This window comes from Furipterus horrens, unplaced genomic scaffold (assembly GCF_987537825.1).
Source record: "Furipterus horrens unplaced genomic scaffold, mFurHor1.1.pri manual_scaffold_5, whole genome shotgun sequence".
NCBI lineage: Eukaryota > Metazoa > Chordata > Mammalia > Chiroptera > Furipteridae > Furipterus > Furipterus horrens.
In genome coordinates, this window is record NW_028327175.1 from 101,727,285 (window position 1) to 101,754,649 (window position 27,365).

At 40.6% G+C, this 27,365-nt stretch overlaps 1 protein-coding gene across 1 annotated transcript in view; it reads right to left on the bottom strand.

Moving 5' to 3' along the window:
* LOC150009148 (S-adenosyl-L-methionine-dependent tRNA 4-demethylwyosine synthase TYW1) overlaps positions 1-27,365 on the bottom strand; it is a 162,292-nt gene that overhangs the window by 65,003 nt on the left and 69,924 nt on the right. Inside the window, exons 10-12 of the mRNA XM_090276914.1 lie at positions 22,323-22,441; positions 18,381-18,490; positions 664-841 (exon numbers count right to left, since the gene is read on the bottom strand). Coding sequence (XP_090133040.1) covers positions 664-841; positions 18,381-18,490; positions 22,323-22,441 — 407 coding nt within the window. The remainder of the gene's footprint in view (positions 1-663; positions 842-18,380; positions 18,491-22,322; positions 22,442-27,365) is intronic.

Here is a 27,365-nt window from a genome sequence, read left to right on the forward strand (position 1 = left end):
TCCAAAAATAAACACATGTATATATGATCAATTTATATTTGACAAGGGTGCCAAGAATTCTCAATGTGGAAAGAACAGTCTCTTCATAAATGATACTGGGACAACTGAATATTCACATAAAAAGAAAAGAAATCGGACCCCTATAGTATATCACTCATCAAAATTAACTCAAAATGAAATAAAAACTTAAATATAAGACCTGAAACTGTAAGACTCCTAAAAGAAAATATAGGAGAAAGCTCCTTGACATTTTGGTCTTGGTGACAAATTTTTGGATATGACACAAAAAGTGCAAGCAACAGAAGTAAAAATAAACAAGTGGGGCTGTATCAACTAGAAAACTCCTGTACAGCAAAAGATAAGATTTGCAAAATGAAAAGGAAACCTACAGAATGGAAGAGAATCCTACAGAATGGAAAAGAATATTTGCAAATCAATATCCAAAATCAGTAAAATCCTCAAAAAATTAAAACTAGAACTACCATATGATCCAGCAATCCCACCTTTGGGTATATACCTGAAGGAAGTAAAATCAGTATCTTCAGGAGATATATGCACCCCAATGTTCAATGCAGCATTGTTCACAACAGCCGAGATATGGAAACAACCCGAGTGTCTGGCTACAGATTCATGCTGCATATCTTAATAAACTGGACCACTCACCTGATTTCCGTAGGGAATTGTGCATTTGTGACCAGGAAACTGGAGATTTTACACTCATGGAGTAGCTTCAAAAACCTGTTAATTTCTGGGTACATGATGGGTTCTCCCACAAGGGACAATGCACAGTGCTTTACTGTCATTCCTTCTTTAAAGCGTTCTTCTTTGACACCTGGCACTCCTGGAAAACACAGTGAAAACAATCAAGTTCAATAAGGCAGGGATAGAGGATAACTCCTTTTATTTTTCTTAATTAAAATTTTTACATTTTTCTTAACAGTTCCTTGATTTTAGAGGGCAAATTTATATTTGATACCAGACAGATAGTAAAAAACAAGGGCCAGAGGGAAAAGAAACTATAATTACTTAAACAGAAAAACCGGTCAGCATTCTGGGTTTTAATACTAATTAAACTACATCAAGAAAAAGAAGAAACCTGCAGTTCTCACCTTTGGCTTCACACCGGAATCACCTGGAGAGTGTCAAACACTCCTGTCGCCAAGGCTCACTGCCAAAGATTCTGTTTAATTGGAGTGGGTGCAAGCTGGGTAAGGAGAGCTTTAAATTTTCCTCAGGTGATTCTAACACACAGCCAAGGCTGAAAACCACTGCATAAACTACAGGTCCACAGACTTGTCTGCACATTGGAATCACCTGGGAATCTTAAAACTTCCAGACTCCAGGCTGCAGAGCAGAAGGAATAAATCACAATTTCTGGCAAGGAGCACAGGCATCAGTTTTTTAAGCTCCCCAGGAGATTCCAACATGCAAATAAGTGTGGGAACCACTGGTTTTGAACTTTAGTTAGACATTGAAATTACAAAAGAACTTGTAAAACTCCTACTGTACAGGAGGAACTCAGACATTAATATTTTTTTCTTTCTTTTTGTTAAATTTAATCTTTTGTATTTTTTTCCATTGCCATTTAGTCCCCTTATACTCCCTCCCCCCAGCAATCACCACATTGTTGTCCATGTTCATGAGTCATTTTCCTTTTTTGCTCAGTCCCTCCACCTCCTAACCTTCCCCAAGCTGTCATCCTGCTCTCCATCTATGAGTGTGTCCCCATTTTCCTTGTTAGTTTCCAAGTGATTCCAGTGTACAGTGTGGATTGAAAAGCACTGCTCTTGACTTAACATGGAAGGCATTCATGAAAATCCCTCAATTTAACACAGAATGTGGAAGATTTGGAAAGAGTATAAAAAGTCAAATTAAAAATGTATCAATATTTCCTTTATTTCAGCTATATCTATCAATCATCTGTAGGTTCTTTTTGAAGACTATCTTCTCTATAGAATACAGATTCTTCATGGAGATAGGGGTGGGCAGGCCCGTTCATATTCCCTCTCAGGCACTTATTAACCGTTGTTTTTTGTGTTTTTTTTTTTTTAAACTGTAAATAGTACCTACTTCAATGAATTTTCTTAGGAGTAAATGAGATAATGCATGTAAAGGCTTAAGCAGAATGCCTGGCACACAAGAAACAGTTATTAAGGATTTGTTATTATCATCACCTTTATCCTGGTTTCTTAAAATGATCAAATCCTAGTCACCGCTATCACCTTGACAACAACAAACCTGGAGAAAATAAAATTAGTTTTCACTGCTTGCTTGTGCCTTAGTTTCCAGGAAGTAATTTTATTTTATACACACACACCCACACACACACACACACACACACACACACACACAACTGGGAAATTGCAAGTGCAAGTAAATGCCCAAGAGAGTAAGCCAACACATACAGGCTAAAATGAGAACAGTCTTAAAGTGGCAGGTGATGTCTCCTTTTAAGACTATCAAACTGCAATTCTAAGAATGTATTTTAATTCAATATTTTTGGATGAATACTTTTTTAGGTTATTGAAATCTAAGATCTTAACTCAAGTGAATAAAGGTTTTAAATAAAACTTGATCCTTATCTCACCATGTTTGTCAAGACAAGAATTAAGCATAAAATTTCTTTTTCGTAAAAAAGAAAAAAAAAATCATTAACTTTAACCCCCATGAGCAGATGAGTAGAAGGACACAACTCAACAACAAAAAACCCAAACAATCAAATTTTTTAAATGGCAGAGGTCCTGAAGAAACAGTTTTCCCTAGAAACACACAAATGTCCAACAGATGTATGAAAAGATGCTCAACTTCACTAGCCGTAAGGAAAACAGAAATCAAAACCACAATGAGATATCACCTCACCCGTTAGAATGGCTATTCCCAATAAGACAAGAAATAACAAGTGCTGATGGGAATGTAAATTGTTTCAGCCACTATGAAAAAGAGTCCTCAAAAAATTAAGAATAGAACTACCATATGACCCAGCAAAATGTCTTCTGGGTATATAACTAAAAAATTTGGAAACATTTATTTGTTCACATACATGTACCTCTATGTTCATTGCAGCATTACTTATGATAGCTAAGACATGGAAACATCCTAAGTACCCTTTGATGGGTAACTGGATAAAGATATACACAATGGAATATGACTGATGAAATACTGCCATTTGAGACAACATGGCTGGATCTTGAGACTGTCATGGTAAGGGAAATAACTCAGATGGAAAAGGATAAGGACCATCTGATTTCATTCAAATGTGGGATATGAAACAGAAAGCAAAAGAAGAACAAAGAAAACAAACAAATTCACTGTCACTCATAACAATATGGTGGTGACCGGAGGGGGAATGACTGGCGGGAGACTGAAGAGAGAGTAAAAGGGTCAAATCTATGGTGACGGAGGACACTAGGCTTTGGGCAGTGAGCACACGATGCAATATACAGAAGATATATGACAGAACTGTACTCTTGAAACTTACATAATGTTATTAACCAATGTCACCCTAATGAATTTAAAAAGAACCCATTGGTGAAATCTACATGTTAAGTGGATTAAATAAAAACCACATATGATCTCATTTTTTAAAAAACCCTATGGGGCCTTGGCTGATGTGGCTCAGTGGACTGAGTGCTGGCCTGCGAACCAAAGGGTCTCTGGTTCAACTCCCAATCAGGGCACACACCTGGGTTGCAGGCCAGGTCTCCATCCAGGTCCCCAGCTGGGGGCATGCGAGAGGCAACCACACATTGATGTTTCTCTCCTCTTTCTCCCTCCCTCCCCTTCTCTTTAAAAATAATAAATAAATAAAATCTTTAAAAAAAAAAACCCTATGGGTAAATGGGTAAACTTTATTTAAAGTGACTAATCTGAGGTTTAACTTTTCTTTTTCCTGGAAAGGTTTTATTATGCACAGAGTGGGGAAGAGGCTAATTTTCTCAAAAGTAACGCCTTGAGAATACTTAAAACCTTGATTCTCTCATTCAAAAAAGCACAACTCATTTTGTGCTAAATTCCAGAGGTTATTACAGTGTTCCTCTGAAAAAGAAGGTCCTCAGGGACTCAACCTCATGCCTTCCTTCATGGTCCTCCAAGAAATGTGTCAGAAAATAAGACACCTTCCAAATTTCTAAAAGAAAGAAGTCCTGGAGCACAAAGACAGCCCTGGTAACAGCAGACATTACATTTCAGTAGGAAATCTATTCACCAGCCAGTCTCTCTCTCCTCTTGTCTGTCTGTCTGTCTCTGTCTCTCTCAATCCTGCACACACACACACACACACACACACACACACACACAAGCTGTTCTTGTTTCCCCAAACCATATCCCTTTCACAACTAAACTCTGCTCTGTAATTCTGATTAAATTTTTAAGTCATTTTTTATTTTTCAACTACAGTTGACATACATTATTATATTAGTTTCAGGTGTACACCCCAGTGATGAGACATTATGTAACTTACTAAGTGATCATGTTACAGAAACAGGGGAGTCCAAAAATCCCCAGAGTTTGCTGCTGGGGGATGGGGAGAAGTAAGCAGCTTTTCAAATGCTTCCACATGCCTGAGGCTGGTGGCTACTGTCTTTCTTATGCAAATGCCTTTAATGCATCCAAAGCCTCAGGCAGATGGGAGGAGTCTTGAACCAGGGGACGGTATGGAAAGCACACAGAGCCTACGTAAGGTTCTGTGAATGGTCAGAACTGTTTGCAACGCCCACTGCGTCAGATGACGCAGTCAGGGATATATAAGCAGCTGCAGACATTTTAGCTCGGACTCTCTCTGGCTCTCGCTCGTGCTCTCACTCTGACTCTCTCTCGCTCTCTGACTCGGGCTCTCACTCACGCTCTGGCTCTGGCGCTCTGACTCTCTCTCTGGCGCGCTCGCGCGCTCGCTCTCGCTCTCTCGTGTGCTCCCTCCACATGGCTTGGTGAAGGGGCCTTCTCCATGTGGCTTGGAGAAGGGGTCTCCAGGCTGCTTTAAGAGGCTCTCGCCATGCAGTTTTGAGAAGGAGAGAAGATCCACGCGGTTTGCAGGAAGAAGGCAGTTTGCAAGGAGGCTGAGAATCCAGGTGGTTCTGCATTGAGAGCTGGAGGGCACCACAGCACAGAAAGGACCTCCCCAATCAGATTGAATGATTGGCAGCTGCTGGTAAAGACTGTGTTTGGAAAGTAGGGAAACGGTTTCTCTGACTTTCCTAAAACTAGCCTGGTCTGGAAGGTGGGGAGGCAAGGATATGTGTTTGTGGGTGTTTTAAAGAGCATAAGACTTAACAACAGAAATCCACAAATAACTAAATCTATATAACTGTTAAATAAACAATTCTTTTTCTTTTCACTAAACTCTGATATTGAGAGTTATAATTTTGGTGGCGGGCAATCGGGCCCCTAACTAAAGAGCCCGTGGGTTTGTTTTCAATTGGAGCAGCCCAGGGGTTCTGTAACAATCATCCTGATAAATTTCAGACCCATCTGACATCATAAATACAAATTGGTTGTTACAGAAGAGTCATGGGAATGTAAAGCATAGCAGAGGGAATATAGTCAATAATATTCTAATACCTATGTATATTAATTTATTTTTGTTATTGTCTCTGAAGTATGTTTTCTGACCTTTCTCTTATCCTGAACAGCCACCTGATCCTGGACAATCACTACAGTCATGAGATTAACTATGAAGCATACCTCATCCTCACTTCATTGAAAAATTCCAAAGCAATAACTTTAGATTCCTGACAGTCCATTATAATGTTATAATAATAAGCTGAATACACAGAATTAAACATGATATATTGTTAAGCATAGAGTATTCCTATTTCTTTGGGGGATGGGGGACAGGCTGGTTAATAATAAATATTCTGAATAATTTCTTATGTCTTTTTTATTGAGGTATAATGATATACGTGATTATTCCTATTGCTAAAGATTGGATCAGTCTGAAATAAAATATTCTCTCCTTTCTTCTCATAACAATAAAGTTCCTGACCAAAGATCTTCCTAAGAATCCTTCCTGGCTGAACATCATATACAGGATGAGGCAAAAGTAGGTTTACAGTTGTGAGTACATGAAACAAAGTTTATTCTTGTATTATTATTTCTTAATTATTCTATTATTTTTCATACAAACAACTGTAAATCTACTTTTGTCCCACCTTGTATAATACATGTGATAAAGCCACTGCCACTGTGAGATTTTTCATAAATAAGCTTCAAAAGCAATTAGCAGGCAGTGTTCTCTTCCCCACCTCCAGATTCCTTTTTTAAAAAAAATTACTTATTTATTTATTTTTAGAGAGGGGGGGAAAGGAGAAAGAGAGGGAGAGAAACATCACTGTGTGGTTGCCTCTCACTTGCGCCCCCAACTGGGGACCTGACGTGCAACCTAGTCATGTGCCCTGACTGGGAATCGAACCAGCGACACTTGGCTCGCAGGCCAACGCTCAACCCACTGAGCCACAGCAGCCAGGGCCCCCCCCCCCTTTTTTTTTTTTAAGATTTTATTTATTTTTAGAGAGAGAGGAAGGGAGGGAGAAGGAGATGGAGAGAAATATTAATGTGTGAGAGAGACATCAATCAGTTGCCTCTCACACACCCCCAACTAGGGACTCAGCCCGCAACCCAGGCATGTGCCCTGACCAGGAATCGAACCAGCGACCTTTCAGTTCACAGGCCAAAGTTCAGCCCACTGAGCCACATCAGCCAGGGCAACATTTCCTTCAGATGGGCACTTTACATAACTCATTTGTGAAAACCATCTGCTGGAGACCCTTTATTTTTTGCCTTACTTCACTTCTAGTTTAAACTATAAATAACCAATGATGTCTTTTCATCTTTCACTTTCAGCATTCTGCTGAACTGATGGGAAACTGAGCCAACGAAACCTCAGCCCCCTTCTCTGGGAACCATTTCTCCCTGCCATGGTGGTTCTTGGAGGAGGGCAGGCAGCATTATAAGAAGATGCTTAGCTGCAGTGAAATTCTGACCCACTTGTAATCAATATAAAGTTAATTTTGCATGTGTATAAAGGGAAAGCTAATAAAGGTCATGGAAATAAAGATGGTTTAATGATTCAATGAAATAACTGAAAAGACTGATTGCCCTCGCAATTGAGAATAGAAGCATTTAAAACATCAAAATATCTTCAAAGTGTGTTCAAGGCTGGCCACTCAGCTAAAGCTGGAAACTCCGAGGCAACAATACCCACAAGCATCACCCTACACAAAAATAAAATCATCAAATGACTGGAGCAGACCATGGGAGAGAGCAGGTGTTCATCATGGGGTGGGGACACACCCTATAAAACAAAGGACTCCCCAAGTCAGAGTAAGGGAAAACATCAGTGAGTTAAAGAGTGGACTTCTAAAGAGAGGCTGAAGTGAGATACCGAGAACACAACCAAGAGGAAATGGCTTCACACCTTTGAAAATTACCTGTAATTTCTAATTTTATAGAAATCCTGTTCTAAGCCTTTCTGTTTTAACATAAAATTCATATTCCCACAGCTACAATATTATCAAAAGGGAGATTAAGTTAATCATTCAAACCCCAAAATGAAATTAATTTGTTATATACTTGAATTATAATAAATCTATTTCAATATCACCTAATCAAATTCAAATATTTTTTCTATAGAAAAATATATCCCAAGTTTCAACCACGGAAACCAGAAACAATTTTTCTTTTTTTTTAAAACCTTACCCAAGGACATGCTTACTGATTTTAGAAAGAGGGGATGGGAGGGAGAGAAACATCAATGTGTGAGAGAAACATCGATCGGTTGCCTCTCGCACACCCCAACTGCAGACCAAACCTGCAACCCAGGCACAGGCCCTGACCAAGAATCAATCCTGTGACCTTCCGATTTACTGGACAATGCTCCAACCAATCTGAGCCACACCAGCCAGGGCTCCTTTTATTTTTCTTAAAGCCACAAGGGGACACAGGGTGGTAACACTGGGGCTCTAACAGGGAACCTCTGAATGTAGAAGAGAAAGGGGAACTAGTTTCCTGCAGGGCATCTGTAAGTCAGTCTATGTCACATGGGATAAGCCACTTCTCCAGGCCAGTCTACTGTGGAGTCAGATTTGGGAAGACAGAGAACAGACTCCCCACCAGGGGGTGAAAGATCTAGAGTAACATTTCTGCATCTTTATAGAATCAAAAGTAGGATCCAGGCCAGAGCTGCACCCAAAGGGGTAGCTGATTCAGAAGAGGTAGAGTGACTTGCATTAGCCTCATCATCCTTAGTCTGGGGCTGACTATCCAGAAACAAGGGTGGCCTGTTTTATTTATATGGTATCCCTTAGGTATAAATTAATAAAACACAGAGATTTCACTGATTGCAGGAGAAATTCAAGTTCATAAAAAGGAAAACTTTGGCCTTAGCTGATGTGGCTCAGGTGGTTGGAGCACAGTCATGTAAACTGAGAGGCTGTGGGTTCGATTCCTGGTCAGGGCACATACCTAAGTTGCAGGCTGGTCCAGTTGGAGTGCATGATAGAGGCAACCAAGTGATGTTTCTCTCCCTCTCTAAAGTCAATAAGCATGGCACGTCTGTGAGAAACGCTCACAACAAAAACTGGGACACAGGACTTGAGCAGTAAAGCGAGGCCTTTATTCACAAGTCTGCAGAGCCGGGCGCACCCTCATAGCCAGGAGAATGTGCGCCCCAAATAGACAAAGGAACCTGGTTTTATAGTCTTAGCTTCCCCACCCTGAAATTGCCACCCTAAAGTGATTATTTTCTCCACCCTAAAATTGCCATTCTAAAGTGAGAGCGATTAGCTTCCCCAGCCTAACGCAACTAGTTTCCCCTCCCCTCTCCTTCTTCCCCGTTTCTCCATGACCGGATACTCAGGAGGTACAATCTAACACGTTCATCTAAATGCCCCTATTGTGATTTGTGAATATGCTAATACTGTTCACTCCCTTCTCAGAGATCCTTTAATTACATTTGCCCTTAAGACCCTTTAATTACATTTGCCCTTTGTTACCAATGACTTTGCTACTGGTTTGGGAGTCACTATGACCTTGTTTCTAACATGTCCTGGGGTGAGGATGAAAAAGAAAAGAAAACTCCAGACTATGACACTGATAAACTGAATGAAGTTATGAAATTTCCCCCATAGGCACTCTTACTGCTACTCAGAATTCACTTGACCATACTCTCTATTCCTTCTCCCAGCAATCCTGTATCTATCATCCCTCTAGAAGACAATATATTTTTTTAAACTCTTCTTACACCTTGGGAACTTGAAAACAAACCATTTGAAGTGCCGACTAATTCAAGTAAACACACGGTTACTAATAAAATACACCTTTCTGTGCAGGGCAAGTCCCTCTAACAAGTTAGTCTGACAACTGTCAACAGAAAGTCATCACCACCAATTCACTGCCAGTCTGGAATGGGGTGAAAGGGGAGATCTTATTCAGTGAAAACTGCTCAATTGTACAACAGTTCAATGGGGCATAGCTCAACTGTGAAACAGTTTGGCTGTGAGAAAGCTCATGCATGCAACAGCAGTCCAAGTTGCTCTGGTGTTACAACACCAGATCCAGTGTTATAGCTTCGCCTGGTGAAATACAGTCTTTGGTGGTAACAAAGTGCGCTCCATTAAGGCAGGGGTGAGAGGTGAAGCCAGCTCCTATAGAGAAGACTGACCACCTCTGCTCCTGGATTGAACCATTTTTATGCAGATGAATCTAAATCCACATAGTTTCGTTGATCCAAAAAGCACTGTGTTAATTGGTTGGACCCCTGGCTGGTTTGGCTCAGTGGATTGAGCGTCGGCCTGCGAGCTAAGTGTCGCTGGTTCGATCTTCCAGTCAGGGCACATCAGAGAAGGAAAACTCTGACTCCAAAAAACCTCCGCTGCCTTGCGGCATACCTCTTCAGGGGAAAGGCTAAGGGAGTAAACCCCGACAGAAAATCCGGAGCCGGAGTCCCTAAGGCGGTTTGACGTTGTAGTCAACACCGGCAACTCCTGCGGCGCACCTGAAGCCAAGATGTATTGACTCCGTCTTTCCCTTGGACCCTTCAGCTGCGAAGAGAGGGGGGGTCTGCTGCATGGGCAACAGCAGACCCTCCATATCACCCTGCCCAGGCTCTGTAGCTTCAGCTTCACTGGAGAGGACACTCCAGAGTCATCACAAGATGTCGATTCAACACGGGAGGAGACAGATACCGTGTCACTCCCGAGTTGGACTGCACAGCCATTCTCGGCGGTGCAGATAGACTCTTAAGAAGCTACACCATCGTCTCTCGAGACGGACGGCTGCCGACGAATTGGTTGGAATGGAGCTGCTCTGATTGGTTGGTAAAGATGCAAATGAAGATTAGTTGCAAAACCCCCATTAGCCGGGGTAGGTATTCCACCAAGTGGCTGATTTACAAGCCTAGGAGCTCGTTTAAAAGGGTCAGGAACACAGTGCAGGAAGCAGGCAGTTTTTTCCCATAACTGCAAAGAGTATAACAGGCCTCAGTTTAGCAACAACTCGTAGACTCTCTTTATAAAGTTGAGCCCAGTTAGACGTGAGCAGTCCCTCTTAATGGGCACATTCACACTCAGGGTCAACATAACAAAGAGCATGCACACACTGAGCTCACTTAACACGTTATTAACGTGAATAAATCTGCCTCATGATTTATTCATTACTTATTTCCATTTAAAGTGCATTTGCAAAAACGTTCCTGTCAGAAGAATTACTATCAAAATTCAGATTGTCATTCTGTCAAGGACATCTCAGAATGGAAAAATGGATGTCTATTCCTCAGAGCTGCTTCCTCCCCACACATACTGCCTGGGACACGGTTTATTTAGGGAGATTCTCAGATGTCCAGGATCCTCAGTCATCATCTATTATTTAACTGGCTATCTAAGTGTCACTGGAAAGGGACCAGGTCTGGAGTGGGTCTGCTTCAGGCTGCCCATAGTGTGTGGGTTCTTGACTTAGCATAGGAAAGATTTCATATGAGTCCAGGCGATTCTGAGAGTACATTTATTAAAGCTGGGGATAGAGAAACAAAGGAAGACCTTAGGGTGGAAGAAGAAACTGGAGAGATCCTAAGCAGGGCTGCTTTGGCTCCCTAGAAAAGTACAGGAAAAAAGTGAGTCGAGGCGGGGCTGCTGTCAGCTCATTGGAAAGTCAGAAAAAAAGGGGCCTTGGAGAGAGGTTGAGGGGGTAAGCTCAGGACGAGCTGCCAACACTGCCCACTGCTCTCCTGGTTGCAAGTCTCGTGAGGACCCTTAAAGTTTAGGAGAAGGCTCCTGCCGAGAAGGAAAAGGACATGGGGGTGGTCCTGAAAGAGCCTGCGCTGACATCCTGTAACTCTCTTCTGCAGTGGGCGTCCTAGGAGAGGGTTTCAGCAGAATCCTCATCAGTTTTCCAGGTGTCTTTTTTAATATGTTGATGTATCAAAATGAGTGCATTGCTTCTCTATCTTGGATTTGTTTGGTTCTAATTGGGGTTCTTGTTATTTATTCTCCGACTTCATCTGTCCTTGGATCTGGCTGGCACTAATGGCATTATTGGGCCTCGTTATCTATGTCCCTGAACAGGGTGATTTAAGCTATTTACTCTCCGGTTACGGCAGAGAAGTGTAAACCATGTGCTCTCAAAGTGCTCTTGGTTAAGAAAGACAAGATCTTTTCCATGGTGGTAAATTGCTTGAATTGTTTGTCCCTATTTGTCTAACTGATAGGGGAACTTAAGAGTTAAAGATTTTAGCTTTAGTTATAGTTGACATGCTTAATTGATTAATTCACGAGAAAAGCTGTTATTCCAGGAACTGGAATGCATGACCTACGTGACTCCAGGAGGTCCACAAACAATTGAACCTTTGTTCCCTAGGGGGTCTGCAAGCCATCAGATGGTATCTGAGCCATTATGTCCAGTGATACAGATAAAAAATTGTTGATCAGTAAAGAAATACTAGGAAAATTGCCCAGTAGACTGCAACTCTCATCTGATTACCCTTTTTCCAAATCCCTTACCTACCCTTTTCTTCTCCTTATAAAAAGGTTGGCTTGAGATGAGATGCTAAGCTTTTAGGGTACATAACCTGCCATCTTCTCAGATTGCTGGCATTTTAATAAAGCGCCCATAAAGATTCAATCCTTATCTCTACTTATTGGTTCTGGTAGTGACAGGCAACACGAACACCGACTTCTACAGTTGCATAACAATCTGTCTCAGTTTCTCTTTTCTCACTTGTCAAAAATTCGCATAACATCTTAACATGTTGCCTCATAAGCACTAAACCAAAATACACTTTAATAGACCATAAAGACAAAATTACTGGCATTTGCCTGCTTCTGATATTACTATCTGTGATGATTAATTTTAAGAATAGTTGGCTGGGCCATGGTGCCCAGGTATTTGGTTAAACTTTATTCTGTATGTTTCTGTGAAGGTGTCTTTTGAGACTAACACTGAAATCAGTGGACTTTGAGTTAAGCTGATTGCTCTCCAGAATGTAGATCAGCGGTTCTCAACCTATGGATTGCGACCCGTTTGGGGGTCAAACAACCCTTTCACAGGGGTTGCCTAAGATCATTGGAAAACAAATATATAATTACATATTGTTTTTGTGATTAATCACTATGCTTTAATTATGTTCAATTTGTAACAATGAAAATACATCCCACATATCAAATATTTACATTACGATTCGTAACAGTAGCAAAATTACAAGTATGAAGTAGCAACGGAAATAATTTTATGGTTGGAGGTCATCACAACATGAGGAACTGTATTAAAGGGTCGCGGCATTAGCAAAGTTGAGAACCACTGATGTAGATGAACCTCATCCCATCAGCTGAAAACCTTGATAGAACAAAGGCTGACCAAGAAGGAATACTGCCAGCAGAAAGTTTTAGACTCAACAGCAACTCTTCCCTGGGTTTCCAACCTACTTGTCTACCCCATCACATTTTTTTTGTCTGGACTCACCAAGCCTACACATCACATGAGCCAATTCCTTAAATCAGTCTCTCTATCAATCTCTCTCTCTCTCTCTCTCTCCACATACACCAACCAACACAAGATCCTGTTAACTGTTTCTCTGGAGACCTCTAATACACTATCCAAAAGAAAACAGGACTTTGCCTTAAATTTATTTAAAAGGCATACAATTTATCTGAAGTTCAATAATCAATGATACTAAGGTAACAATAGTCTAAGAGAAGGTAATGAAATTCCAGATATGGAGACTTACTAGCTCTTCACCAAAGTTTCACTTAACTTTCCAAAGGACTAATAAGAGGCACTGCTTTATCGAAATAAGAGAAAGTAATATGTTTTTTTTTTTAAATGCCCGAGACTAAAAATCAATATGAAATATTAAAAATATTAATTAGCATCCTTGCAGATGTACAGAATTATATCACAAAGACACACTCAAATATATAAACTTTCCTTAGAAAATTCATAATGAATAAAATAAAGGAATAACTAATGAGTATACATTATTATTATTGATCATGAATCATTATTTGCATTACTTTTCTTAATCTCTCATAAGAAATAAGAACAATAATAAGAAGTACTATGGTATAGGAAGAAATATATATGTTCTTTGTTCCAGGGTCCTGGCACAAAGCTCCTAAAACCTTTAGGATTTTCTGAGATACAGAAGAGTCTTTTGTCATTCATAAGGACCCCCTCTGAGAATTCCTGAGTTCATGCTAATAAGCTGACTTAGGAAAGAACTCCTAAATAGATTGGGGATGGGGGTCAGTCACCAGAAAGACCAATGCTTACAGGGTTGGAGTTTTTAGGCACACCCATAGGCCTGTGAGAAGGGAAAGAAGGGGCGAACCCTTCAACAACCAGATTTGATGAGCTTCCAGGTTAGTGTATAGAGCCCATTGTGAGCAGTGTGATGCACCCCAATTCCATGGGCTAAGAGCCCTCTCAGACTTCACTCTACAAACCTCTTCATCTAGCTGTTCATCCATATCTTCTCCAATATCCTCTATAACAAACATAAATACAGCAGGTCCCTGGATTACATAGTTTCATTCAATGTCATTTCATTATATCTTTGATAAGAAAAAAAAAACTTGATTCCCTGCTGGGGCTACTGTGTGTGTGGAGTTTACACATGCTCCCCATGGTCCATATGAATTTCCTCCTGGGACTCCAGTTTCCTCCCACATCCTTAAGATGTGCACATGAGGTGAACTGACGTGTCTACATTATCCCAGTCTGAGTGGGTGTGGGTGGGTGTGAGTGGAAGGGTGTCTTGCCCAGGATGAGTTCCTACCGTGTGCCCTGAGCTGCTGGAAGAGGCTACAGCCACTCATGATCCTGAACTGGAACAAGAAGGCTGGAAAAGAATTATCTTGTTTTTATTAATCTTTCCTAAATGTGTATATAGCTCATATTTATTTCACTGTTTAATAATAAAAGTGTTTTGTGCTTTTATTTAGAAGTTTGGTGGTGTTTTTATGACCAGAAATATTCTGTAGGAACTTAACTCTTGCTTTTCTAAATGAGTCAATGATAAAATTGATTTCATTATACACTCTTTTACTTTCAGTAACAGTGTCAAGAACCTATCAACTATGTTAAATGAAGACTTACTATAAATGTTCTATGAGCCTAACAAATTACTCAAATCTAAGAAGGAGGTTGTAGAAACCTCCCACTTACATCCAGTCACTCAGAAGCACAAGTTAACAGCCTGGACTTGGCAACTAGCATCTAAAATAGGGGCAGTTTTTTAGGACTAGACCCTTTAACCTGGGGAGTACGATGCTATTTCCAGATAGTGTCAGAACTGAACTAAATTTGTAGGACACCCAGTCAGTGTCTGTTGAGACTGGAAGAACTGCTTAGTGGTTCTAGAAGAAACATACATTAGAAACACTAAAATCTCAAGAGGCAGTGACCTGACAGAATAAACTTCTTGGCATAAAAGAATCTCCTGATCTTCAAAACACTAATTACTAGGGTTTATAGATATGACATTAGCACCACAAGAGTGCCTATATCAAAACAACCTTGGTTGAAATTCATTTTTTATTGTTGCACATATGCTGATCTGTGCGCAACAAAACAGAACAAAGCAAAATTTTTAGGAAGGACAATAATACATTCCCAGGTAAAACTTACAGGCTGAAGCACCATATTATAAAGTGCTAAGCTTTAAATTAAGTTTTTTAGTTCTTCCATTATATGGGACATAAAACTCATGAATTAAAACAAACAAGGCCAGGCCCTGGCTGGTTAGCTTGGTTGGATTGTTGTCCTGTACAGGGTGGGAAGAGGCCATACCCAAATTCCCCACAGCTCCTGGTTTGGGGGATGGGGGAAGGAGATAATACAGCTTTTAAGGTACTTTGCATATCTATGGCTGACAGCTAGTTTCTTAGTTATGCAGATTGTGGTGGCCACTGCCTGGCATCAGGGAGATGGGAGGAACCTTAATCACAGAGTGGTGGCAGAGAGCTCACAAGGCCTGCGTGAGATTCCTGCAGATGGCCAGGACTAGTCACCCTACCCACTGCATCACAGGCCACACTTAGGATTTAAACAAAAGGCGGCAGCCACTTTGCATGCTGGGCAACACAGTTTGAAAGACTGCAGAAGGGCACTGCCATCCGCCATGAAGTCTGTTGTGAAAGGAGACTCTCGTCTGCCATGAGAAGAAGCACGATGGAAGGAGAATGCTGGAGGGGCATGTTGTAGCAGCCATGTGAGAAGCAGCTATGCAGTTTGTAGTCAGGATTAAGGTATGCAGCCTAGGCTAGTAAGAAAGCAGACATGCTACAACTAAGAAGGACTAACACTACCATAAAACCAAAAATAACCAGAAGTTACAGAAAATAAAGCTACACAGAAGTCCAATGTATGAAGTTATAAAGAAGTGGTGCGCTACTGGATGGGTAGGAGGGGCGAAGGCAGGGCGGAGAGGTCAAGCTGTGCGGGCAGCAGCAGCTGAGGCGATGGCAGCAGGACAGCAGTAAGCACAGACACCCATATTTAAGGAGAGGCGAGAAGTGCCTGGGGAGCACCCCCAGCTGCAGACCAAACCTGTCAGCTTGCAATTCCAACACCAGAGAAGGCAGACCCCGCCCCTCCCCACTGCCTTGGACTGTGAGGGCTGGAGAGGGTGGGGATGGAGGAGGAGGCTCCCAGTCTCTCAGCGGAGAGAGAACGGCAAGAATCCATCTTGGACCCCCGCCCCCACACAAAACACCACAGGGTGGCGATAAGGGTCGCCCCGTAGTGACGAGTGTACGGGGCTCCACCCTCTATAGCATATGAGTTGTGACAGCCCCGCCCAGGAAGCAAAGGTAAACACAAAACTGTCAGGATGGCACAGATCATGATAGAGATCCCAGTGATGCAGCTGACCAGACAGCAAATATCTAATCTAACGAAGCAGCAGATAGGAAATCTTTCTGAGGTACAGTTCAGAGCTTTCGTTATAAAAATGCTTACAGACTTAACTGCAGATCTTAAACAAGATGGGGAAGGAATAAAGGCTAGTCCTGCTGAAATGAACAAAAACACATACGAAACTAGTGGTGAGGGAAGAAAAAACCAGGGATCAAATTGACAAGTCAGAACGTAAGGAAGGAACAGTCAACCAGTGCAGAAAGAGGAAACAAAAAGTGAGGAAAATGAGGAGAGGCTCAGAAACCTATGGGACAGCTATCAGCAGGCCAACATCCGAATCATAGGGCTGCCAGAAGGTGAAGAAGAACTAGAAATGGAAAAATTATGTGAAAAAATAGTGAAGCAGAACCTCCCTAACTTGGGGAAGGAAATAAAATTACAGGTCCAGGAAGCACAGAGAGTTCCAAAAAAACTGGACCCAGGGAGAACCACACCAAGACACATTATAATCAAAATGTCAAAAATTAAGGATAAAGAGAGAATCTTAAAAGCAGCAAGAGAGAAGAAAAGAATTACGTACAAAGGGGTTCCAATAAGACTGTCAGCTGATTTCTCAAAAGAAACTCTGCAGGCAAGAAGGGACTGGCAAGAAATATTCAAAGTAATGAAAAGCGAAAACCTACAACCACGATTACTCTATCCAGTGAAAATGTCATTCAGAATAGAAGGGCAGAGAAAGTGCTTCCAGGACAAAGTAAAACTGAAGGAGTTCATCAGATCCAAACCACTGTTATATGAAATGTTAAAGGGACTTGTTTAGGAGAAGGAGGATCAAAACTATGAACATTAAAATGAAAACTGTATCACAACAACCAACAACAGAAGCTAGGGAATCGAAACAAAGGCAAAGTAAGTATGGGGAACATATTGGGGGGAGGTCAGCGGGGAGGGGGAAGGGAGAAAGGGAGGGAGATGGTGAAGGAATTAAGAAGCACAGTAGGAGAGAGTGGAGTAGACAGGAAGATGTTGAGAAGAACTATATGCAAAATCAATGGGCATGGACTAGGGGTGGGGGACAAATAGAGGGAGAGGGGTCACTGCGTGGAGGGTATCAGAGGGAAATGAAATTGGGGCAACTGTAACAGCATAATCAATAAAGCATCTTTAAAAACAAAAAAGAAAGAAAGCAGACCTGCTGCTGCTTTGGTAGTGCCTGCTCCAGCTGACTCCAAAGCCACCAAGGACTCTGCTTTGCTGATCCAGACTCTCTCTGGACTCTTAAAACTCAGGACATATGGAGAGGACACTCTCTTAGGACTTGTGCCTTTCCTGGACTTCACCATGATTCAGTATAAAGTGGCACATGCTTTTCTGGACTATTACACAGAGGCTGATGACATCGTAACCCAGATCCTGAAGGAGAGGGCTGACAGATAAAAAGTGGGGAACTAAAGGGTTTGGGGTTGGCTTATAGCCTTTTGGGGAGCAAGGTAAGTGCTGGGTCTCATGGGATAACAGGGCTCTGAGCTGAAGTGTTCCCTGTCCCCAACCCTCAAGGTTGGAATATTATAAATAAAAACCTGTTTTCCTCAATACTAATTGATGGGTCTTACACCAAGGGGCCACGTGAATATAAGCCCCCCTTTGCTCGGTAACAGTCCCTAGGCACCAAGGTTGTGGGTTTGATCCCTGGTCAGGGCACATACAAGAACCAACCAATGAATGGGTGAATAAGTGGAGCAACAAATCAATGTTTCTCTCTCTCTCTCTCTCTCTCTCTCCCCCTTCCTCTCTCTCTCTCTCTCTCTCTCTCTCTCCCCCTTCCTCTCTCTCTCTCTCTCTCTCTCTCTCTCTCTCAAATCAATTAAAAAAAAAAAAAGAAAAATGAAAAGGTCAAATGTATATACTATTTCTACAACGTTTGCACTTATCTATGTGAAAATTTGCCAAAATGGACAAAATCCTGCCAAAGAGGTCATTTCTCTGCCAATTTAATTCAGGCTATTAGTGTTTCTTTGTATCGAAAAATAAATAAATACCTTTAAACTGTTTGATCATGTTCTGATGGTTTTCAATGGCTGCCTTTAAGATCACATCAGGCTGGTCCATCTTCCACCGCCACTCCGTGCCTACTGGATTGGTGTGGTGCCTAGGAAGAAGGGGTAAAAGTTTGAAAGTACTCTCTGCAATACAATCTCAACTACCGATCTACTGTGAAATACTTAATAAGATCATAGAATCAGGGATGACTTGCCCCTCAAAGCTTAGCTGTTTATAGCTGTATTTTCTTATTTCTTAATAGAAATAAATTTAGTCATGGCAACTCACAGAGAGAACTGAATAAAGAAATGCCTGGCAGAGACTGAGGTTTAATCATAGCCATACAAAATATGCATCCTCTCTCCCAGCCACCCACTACCAGGCTAACAAGAATCTAACAACAACAGTAGAATATTGCCAGAATAGTTGCAAGATCATAGTCAGAGACCCTCCCTGAGAGGCAGTGCAATGGGAAGACCTAAAGTTCAGGATGTATCAGATATTGAGAAAAAGAAATCTCTAGCACTTCTGGTCAGGATGGCAGCATAGGCAGACATGGCTCGCCTCTTTGCACAACCACATCAAAATTACAACTAAAATATAGAACAAGCATCACTCAGAACTGTCAGAAATCGAGTTGAATAGAAGTCTGACAACTACAGAATTTAAGGAAACACATCCTTCCAGACTGGTAGGAAGAGTGCATGCAGATGTGGAACAGGCTGGTCCCACATCCACATGTGGTAAATAAAAATTCAGGAGGGACATCTCAGGAGCAAAGATGGTCCCAGCCCCACACCAAGCCCTAAAGCCCAGGGTTCCAGTGTCAGGAAGATAAGTACCCACAGTGTCTGGCTGCAACAACCAGTGGGGATTGAGTCAGTGGAAGAAACTGCTGGAGCCCCAAGCAGTTCCTCTTAAAGAACCCACACACTGACTCACCTGCTCAGACTCACTCCCTCTGAGCTCCAGCACCAAGTAGCAGCCTGAAAGGCACCAGTGGCATAAAAGGAGGAACTGAAGTGTCTGGCATCAAAGTGATCAGATCCCATTGTCCCTTTTCTAAACCCTCCTGCTACAGAGCCAAAAACTGGTGCCATATATGAAACTCCATCAACCTGGCTAACACTGTTTGACCCACCTTGGAGATCCCCAGAGACTGCCCCACCCAACTTACAGGCCCGCCCAAGCTGCTTTTCCATATGAATGGCTGGTCTTGGCTCATGCTTCATAAATTCCTAAATCCTATCAAACAAGCAACAGCTGGCCTCACTGAGCCCCAGGCCCAGCACCAGCAGCAGCCAGGTTAGATTCACAGCTTGGCTTTGCCTGGGAATCTCCAAGCCCAGCACAAGTAGCAGCCATCTCAGATTGCTTTATAGTTCAGGCAGGGTGCCCCAGGCAAAACACAGGTGGGGGTTGACCTTGGCCTGAACCATCCAGGAAACCCCTGGGCCAGAGTACCCAGTGGACAGCTATAGACCACACTGGAGTACCACCACCCTGCCCCCCAGCACAGCTGATCCTCCACAGAGGGTGGAGGTTGGTGGTCAGTGGTCACAGCCAGTCCTTGCAGCTGACCGGCCTGGGCAAATCTCTCCCATTGATCTGCCAATAGCAACCAGCGCTCAACTATAAGAGGAGGGTGTACTCAGCCCACATGAAGGGCTCACCTCAAGGACCCAGTTTGGGTGACGGGGGAGGCTGTGCCACAAACCCTACAGGACACCTGCTACATTAGGCCACGCTACCAAGACATGAAGTCAAAGCAGCTCTACCTAATACATAGAAACAAACAAAGGGAGGCTGCCAAAATGAGGAGACAAAGAAACAAGGCCCAAATGAAAAAAACAGATCAAAACTCCAGAAGAAGAGCTATACAAAATAGAGATAAGCAATCTATCAGATGCAGAGTTCAAAACACTGGTTATAAGGATGCTCGAGGAACTTAGTGAGGACCTCAGCAGCATAAGAAAGATCCAGTCAGAAATGAAGGATATACTAATTGAACTAAAGAACAATTTCAGGGAAACAACACTAGAGTGGAAGAAGCCCAGAACTGCATCAATTATTTGGAAAACAAGGGAGCAAAAAACAACCAATCAAAACAACAAGAAGAAAAAAAATCCAAAAAAATGAGGATAGTGTAAGCAGCTTCTGGGACAACTTCAAGAGGTACAACATTTGCATCATGGGATGCCAGAAGGATAAGAGAAAGAGCAAGAAATTGGGAAGTCTATTTGAAAAGAAAGAAAGAAAATTTCTCTCATTTGGTGAAGGAAATAGACATGCAAGTCTAGGAAGCACAGAGGGTCCCAAACAAGATGGATGCAAAGAGGCCCACTCCAAGACACATCATAATTGAAATGGCAAAGGTCAGAGATAAAGAAAGAATCTTAAAAGCAGCAAGAGAAAAGAAGTTAAGTTACCTACAGGGGAACTCCCATAAGACTGCCAGCTGATTTCTCAAAAGAAACTTTGCAGGCTAGAAGGGATTGGCAAGAAATATTCAAAGTCATGAAAAGTGAGGACCTATAGCCAAGATTGCTCTACCCAGCAAAGCTATCATTTAGAATTAAAAGGCAGATAAAGAGCTTCCCAGACAAGAAAAAAACTAAAGGAGTTCATCATCACCAAACCATTATTATATAAAATGTTAAAGGAATTCATTTAAGAAAAAGAAGATGATCAAAACTATGAACAATAAAATGGCAAAAAATTCATATCTATCAACAATGGAATCTAAAAAACAACTAAGTAAACAAGAAGAACAGAGCCACAATCATGGATATGGAGAACGTTATGATGGTTGCCAGATAGGAGGGGTGTTTCAGGGGATGGGTGAAGTGGTGAGGGGATTAAGAAGTACAAATAGGTAGTTACAGACTAGCCATGGGGATGTAAAGTACAGTATAGGAAATGAAGTAGTCAAATAACTTATACGCATGACCCATGGACATGAACAATGGTATAGGGATTGTCTTAGGGAGTGGGGGGTGCTGGGTGGAGGGGGGCAAAGGTGGAAAAGTTTGGACAGCTGTAATAGCATAGCAATAAAATATAATTTAAGAAATTAATAATTCTAAAATAATTTGTATTAGAAATCATGTACAAACCATGTAACAAAAATGTAACTTGGTTGAAAACTTATAACAAAACATAACCCCTAAAATCTAACTTAGGTGTAATATATTTTTTAAATCCTCACCAGACGACATTTTTCTTTTACTTGCTTTTTTAGAGAGAAAGGAAGGGAGAGAAACACGGATGTGAGAGAGAGGCATCGATTGGCTCCCTCCATATGCACCCAGGCCAGAGCTCCACAGCGGGACCAGGTGGATCCCACAACCCAGGTATATGCCCTCACCAGGAACAAAATCCATAACCTTTCAGTTATGGAATGATGCTCCAACCAACTAAGTCACACCAGCCAGGGCTGTAATTTTTTAAATAAATATTTCTTTGACCCATGAGTTACAAAGAAGTCATAATGGAAATTAGAAAATATTCACTCTTGAATAATTAACTAATCAAAATCTATGGAATGCAGCTAAAGAAATACTTGGAGGTAAATTTACAATTAAAGACTTAATAGGAGATTGAATATTCATGGATTAATGGCCTAATTTAAATTAGAAAAAGAACAGAGAACCAAAAACAGTAGTAGCAGATCAGTAGTGAACAAGAAAATAAAAATATAATGAAGAGGATTCTCAAAGCTAAAATTAAGTTCTTCAAAGAGAGTAAAAAACTTGACAAGTCTCTGATAAAAATGGTCATGAAAAACAACCAAATGCATAAAAATATATACTATTAGAAATGGAAATAATTACAGAAACATCAAGTTTTAAGCACATTTGAGTGCAGTGTTGGGCAGAAATTGACTACAGTATTACAGATCATTGCATACTTGGTCACTACAGCCATTCATTTTTACTCACCGCCAACAGAAGACACATTTATTTGCACATGCTAAGCTCGGGGTGGTTTCCATGCAACGATGGCTTTCAATGCCATAGAATGTATGTTTATAGCAACCTCCTCTCCCTCGGAGCATTGACTGTAAGTAAAAGACAAATGATTATTTAAATAAAATCCTCAAAGCATAGAAACAAAACACCAAGGCATCATTTAAAAGAAAACAATGTGTTTTATAACCGTAAACACACCTACTGGTAGCCGCACGATGCAGAAAATTAACATTATGGCATTACAAGGGGGGACCGCCCCCCCCCCAAAAAAAAACCCGGAATTATTCTCTGGAGGGCAGGCCCCTTGTAGTACAGGCTTCCCCCAATGGGTGAGTGTTCTAGGAACCCATCTGTATCAGTGTACGAGCTGGCGCTGTTGTGAAAGGCTGTGTTAGGCTTCAGTGAATTATTTTTGAAAATTCTTTCAACACGTTTGCCCATTTCATGATGGGTGATTTATGAGCGCACCTGCCCACACTGTGTTGAATGTTCAGCAGTTTTTGACCAAAAATGACATGACCCCTGTGTGCCACCCACCCTATTCACCCAATCTCACCCCAAGACACTTTTTTTTGTTTCCTCAAATGAAAAAAGTCCTCAAAGGGAAACATTTTGCCAATGCAAAAGAGGTGACACAAAAAATGGCAGCAGCACTAAAAGGCATCAAAATCAACAAGTTCAAAAACTGTTTGGAGCAGTGGAAAAAATGCCTCAATAAGTGTATTGCACCAAATGGAGAGAACTTTAAAGATGACTTAAGTTTAAAAATGTAAGAACAAATACAATTTTTTATAAATAAATTTGGGGTTTGGGGGATCCCCACTCTGTATAGTGTTTTACAATGATTTGCGTTTTCTAAAACCCAGTGAAATAAACCTGAACTTCATAAACTCTGAAAGCTCGATAGGGAGGACCACTGGCACTTCCAATTTCAAATCTACCCAATTGTCTCAAATAATATCAATAATACATAATGCCAAGGGACAGAGAACACAGTCTCCAGAAAATGTGGGTAGCCAGTATGAAAGAATACCTCTGTTTTGAATAAGGGAGGGTGACTAGGGAATATAGCCTGAAGCATATGCTTCAACAGTAGAATTTGAACATATTGAGACTGTTGAGGAGACAAGGCACATGTATATATAAGAAACAGGTTTTTCTTTTTTTTTTTTAAATCCATTAATACATGAGTGGTAAAATCACAACAGTAAGAATGGATAACTTGAAAAAATACTGCAGATAATTAGGGCTGGAGTCACAAGATACCATCAAGCTTTAAAAGGTGTCATAGGAAAGACTTTTCCAGAAGCTCTGTTAGATTGGCTTCATTTCAGTAAAAGGGAAACTTGTGAGGAAGTTATGCAAGTCAAGTCATAATGACTTGGCTCACAATGTTAATGGAGGAGAGGGGAAGGGCACTAAAAACTACGTCTACCCACTGGCGTTCCCAATCAGAGGGGCGAGATGAGATTTTAAGCCTGAGTAACTGAAATATGATGGCGTAAACAGCAGCAACAAACAAGGCGACACAATTAGGTAGCCTTTATACATGTATATATTATACACAAAATCTACCAGCTTACTATGTCAGTTGATTAGAAAGTCTCTTATTTTTTTGTCCTGATAAAAGGAGTTCCCCATCCATATCACTTAGTACAGTTGACCCTTGAACAAAACAGGTTTGAAATGCACAGATATACTTAGATGAGGTGTTTTTTTTTTTTCAGTGATTACTGCCCATGTATTTGCTCTTCCTTATAATTTTCTTAATAACATTTTCATTTCTCTAACTTACTTTATTGTGAGAATACAGTATATAATACATGTAACATGCAAAACACGTGTTAATCAGCTATTTGTGTTATTGGTAAGGCATCCAGTCAACAGGAGGCTACTAGTAAAGTTTGGGGGCGTCAAGCATTATAAGCAGGCTTTTCAAAGGTCAGGGTCTGGGCACCTGACCCCCATGCTGTTCAAGGGTCACATGTACTTGCATTAAGGGGGAAAAAGGAGTGAAGGATGAAAAATATGGTTCAGGATAGCAGTGCTTACAAACTCTTCAGGATTTCCAATAAAATATTCAAGGCAAAGGAAACATTCAAATCTTGTAAATAACATTGTAAAATTAAAAGCCCACCGAATGGCAAACACAGAGTAATTTCCACTATCATGCCAATGGAGAAAGGAAGTGGAAGATGTGCGCATTTTCATTATTTAGTGAGAATGTAATATCCCCAAGCAGGCTGTGTACATGATGAGTATCAGGGACAAAGCCCCTGCTCAGGATCCGGTGTAAGAAAATGGCAAGTAAGCAGGCAGAATGGCAATACTATGACAGGAAGACTGAATCCATCAAAATTTTTTTGCAAGGAAAAGATACTGACTCCAGCTAAATAGAAAAGGAATTTGTTGAAAGGATCTCATAGTTCATGGAATCTCTAGAAAGGACGGAATGAAGGAAGACTGACCACAGGACCACCACTCGATCCTTCAAAATACTTCTACTACAGACACCACCCCTCTCTGGATTCCATCACCAGGCCCACCCCTGAAAAAAAGGCTGCTGCCAAGAGCATGGGAATGAGTTCTCCATGTCACATCCCCTTTCCATTGCTCACTCCCAACTCAAAGTCTCATGATACAGAGAATGACTATGCCAGATGATACCCGGGTTGCCGAGGTGTGGTACCAAGAAGCAGTATCAGTCCTCCTTTGGCTTCTGAGACAGGCAGTGGACCGTGGTTCCAAACAAGACCATTTAACAGGGAATTCCCTACTCAGATGTTGAGCAAGCAGAGGAAAAACAATTGTCCATCATGGTGCTACCAGAGCCCATTGGAGAGATGACCAATCCAGCCATGCTTGCAGGACCGATGAGAACTTCCCTGGGGGGCAATGTCCAAACTGAATAATGAAGGGCTAAAAACGATAAATGAATAGAGACACAAAGAAGAGGGATGGCATGTTTTTTCTTTAAAAAACTGGGTTTTTTTTTAAGTGTTATACTTTGACACTTTTGATTTAAATTCACTATTCATTTTGAGCAAATGTTTGCAAGAGGTGTGAAGTTTAAGATGACTCTTTGTGTGTGTATACTTTTGGTGTAGTTTATTGTTGTTATTACATTTGTTTGTTTTGCCTAAGGATATCTAATTACTTCAGCACCATTTGTTGGAAAAGTTATCCTTCCTCTAAGGAACTGATTTTGGCTTTAGAAAAAATCAGTTAAGCATATTTGTGGGTTTATTTCTGAAATCTCCATTCTGTTCTATTGATCTATGTGTCTGTCCTTCCACCAACACCACATTGTCCTGATTACATATGAATGTGTATGATTCCTCCCGTTTTATTCTTCTCTGTCAACATTGTTTAAGATATTTTTGGGTCTGTGCCTTTCCTTATAAATTTTAGAATAAGCTTATCCGTTGCTACGAAAATCTTACTGGGATTTTAAGGGAATCTGCATTGAACTGTGATCAAACTAGGGAAAACTGACATTTTACTATGCCGAATCTTTTAATCCATGATCATTTATTTAGATTTTCATTAATTTCTGACTTGAGATCTTTCCTCATTTCTAATGTAAGTATTTATTGCTATAAATTTCCCTCTGAGTACTACTTGAGCTGCATCCCACAGATACATTTTATTTTTATCATTCATTTCCATGTATTTTTTCATTTTCTTTGAGACTTCCTCTTTGACCCATGACTTACTCAAAATGTGTTATTTAATTTTCACAAATTTTCCAAGTTTCCTTTTGTTTCTATTATTAATTTCAAGTTTGATTCCATCATTTTCAGAGAACATACATATGATTTCAATTCTTGTAAATCTGCTAAAGTTTGTCCTGTGGCCTATTTATAGTTTATCTTGGTGAATGTTCCACAAGTGCTTGAAAAAATAAGTATTTAGCTGTTGTTGGGTGATATGTTTTATATATGCCAATTATATCAGTTATGTTGTTCAGATTTCCTATATCTGTGCTAATTTTTAGTCTAATAGTTCTAGCCATATTCTGGGAAAGGGTTGTGAAGTCCCCAACTATAAATGTAGATTTTTTTTCAATTTCTCCATTCAGCTATGTTTATCTTTGCTTTATTTATTTTGAGCCTATGATGTTTAATGTATACTCATTCAGTGTAGAGAGATCTTTTTATCATTATAAAATGTCCCTCTTTTTTCCTCTGTCATTCCTATTACTTTTTTCCTGATTTCCTTCATGTTAAACATTTTTGGGATTCCACTTAAGTTCAATTTGTATTTTGACTCTATCTCTTTGAATAGCTTTTGTAGTGATTGTTCTGGATATTATAATATGCATACATGACTTATCACAGTCTACTGATGTCAACATTTTCCCACTTTAAGTGACATGTGGATACCTTTAACTTTCACTCTTTTAAATACTGTTGTTTTGAGTATCACCTGGTGTTATAATTTTTGTTCCAATCATCATATATGATTTATAAAACTCACAAGGAAAATAACCACCTATTATATGTACATGTATTTCTGCTCTTTCCATCATCCTTCTTTCCTTCTTGGTGTTCCAAGACTCTTCTGTCATTTCATTAGGGTTGAAGAATTTCCTTTACCCAATCTTTAAAGAAAGATCTGCTGGCAGCAAATTCTTTTTGTTTTTTCACTTGATAATGTCTTTATTTTCACTCTCGAAGGATAGTTTTGCCAAAAAATTCATGGTTGACAGGTCTTTTCTCATAACACTTGAAAAATATGTGCCACTTCCCTCTGGCTCCATGATTTCAGATAAGAAATCTGATGTCAAATTGATGTTAATATATTATCTCTAGCATCTTTCAAGGTATTTTTCTTTTTTAGTTTTCAAGTAATTAATTTTAAGGTGTGTTGGTATGGATTTCTTTGCTTTTATCCTGTTTGGAGTATGCTCTCTATAGTTAGACTGTGTATATTCTTTTGACCTGTCCTGTTCACATATCATTCTACTGATCCGCTAAGGTCTCTGACTCTATCCTCTGCCATCTTCACTCT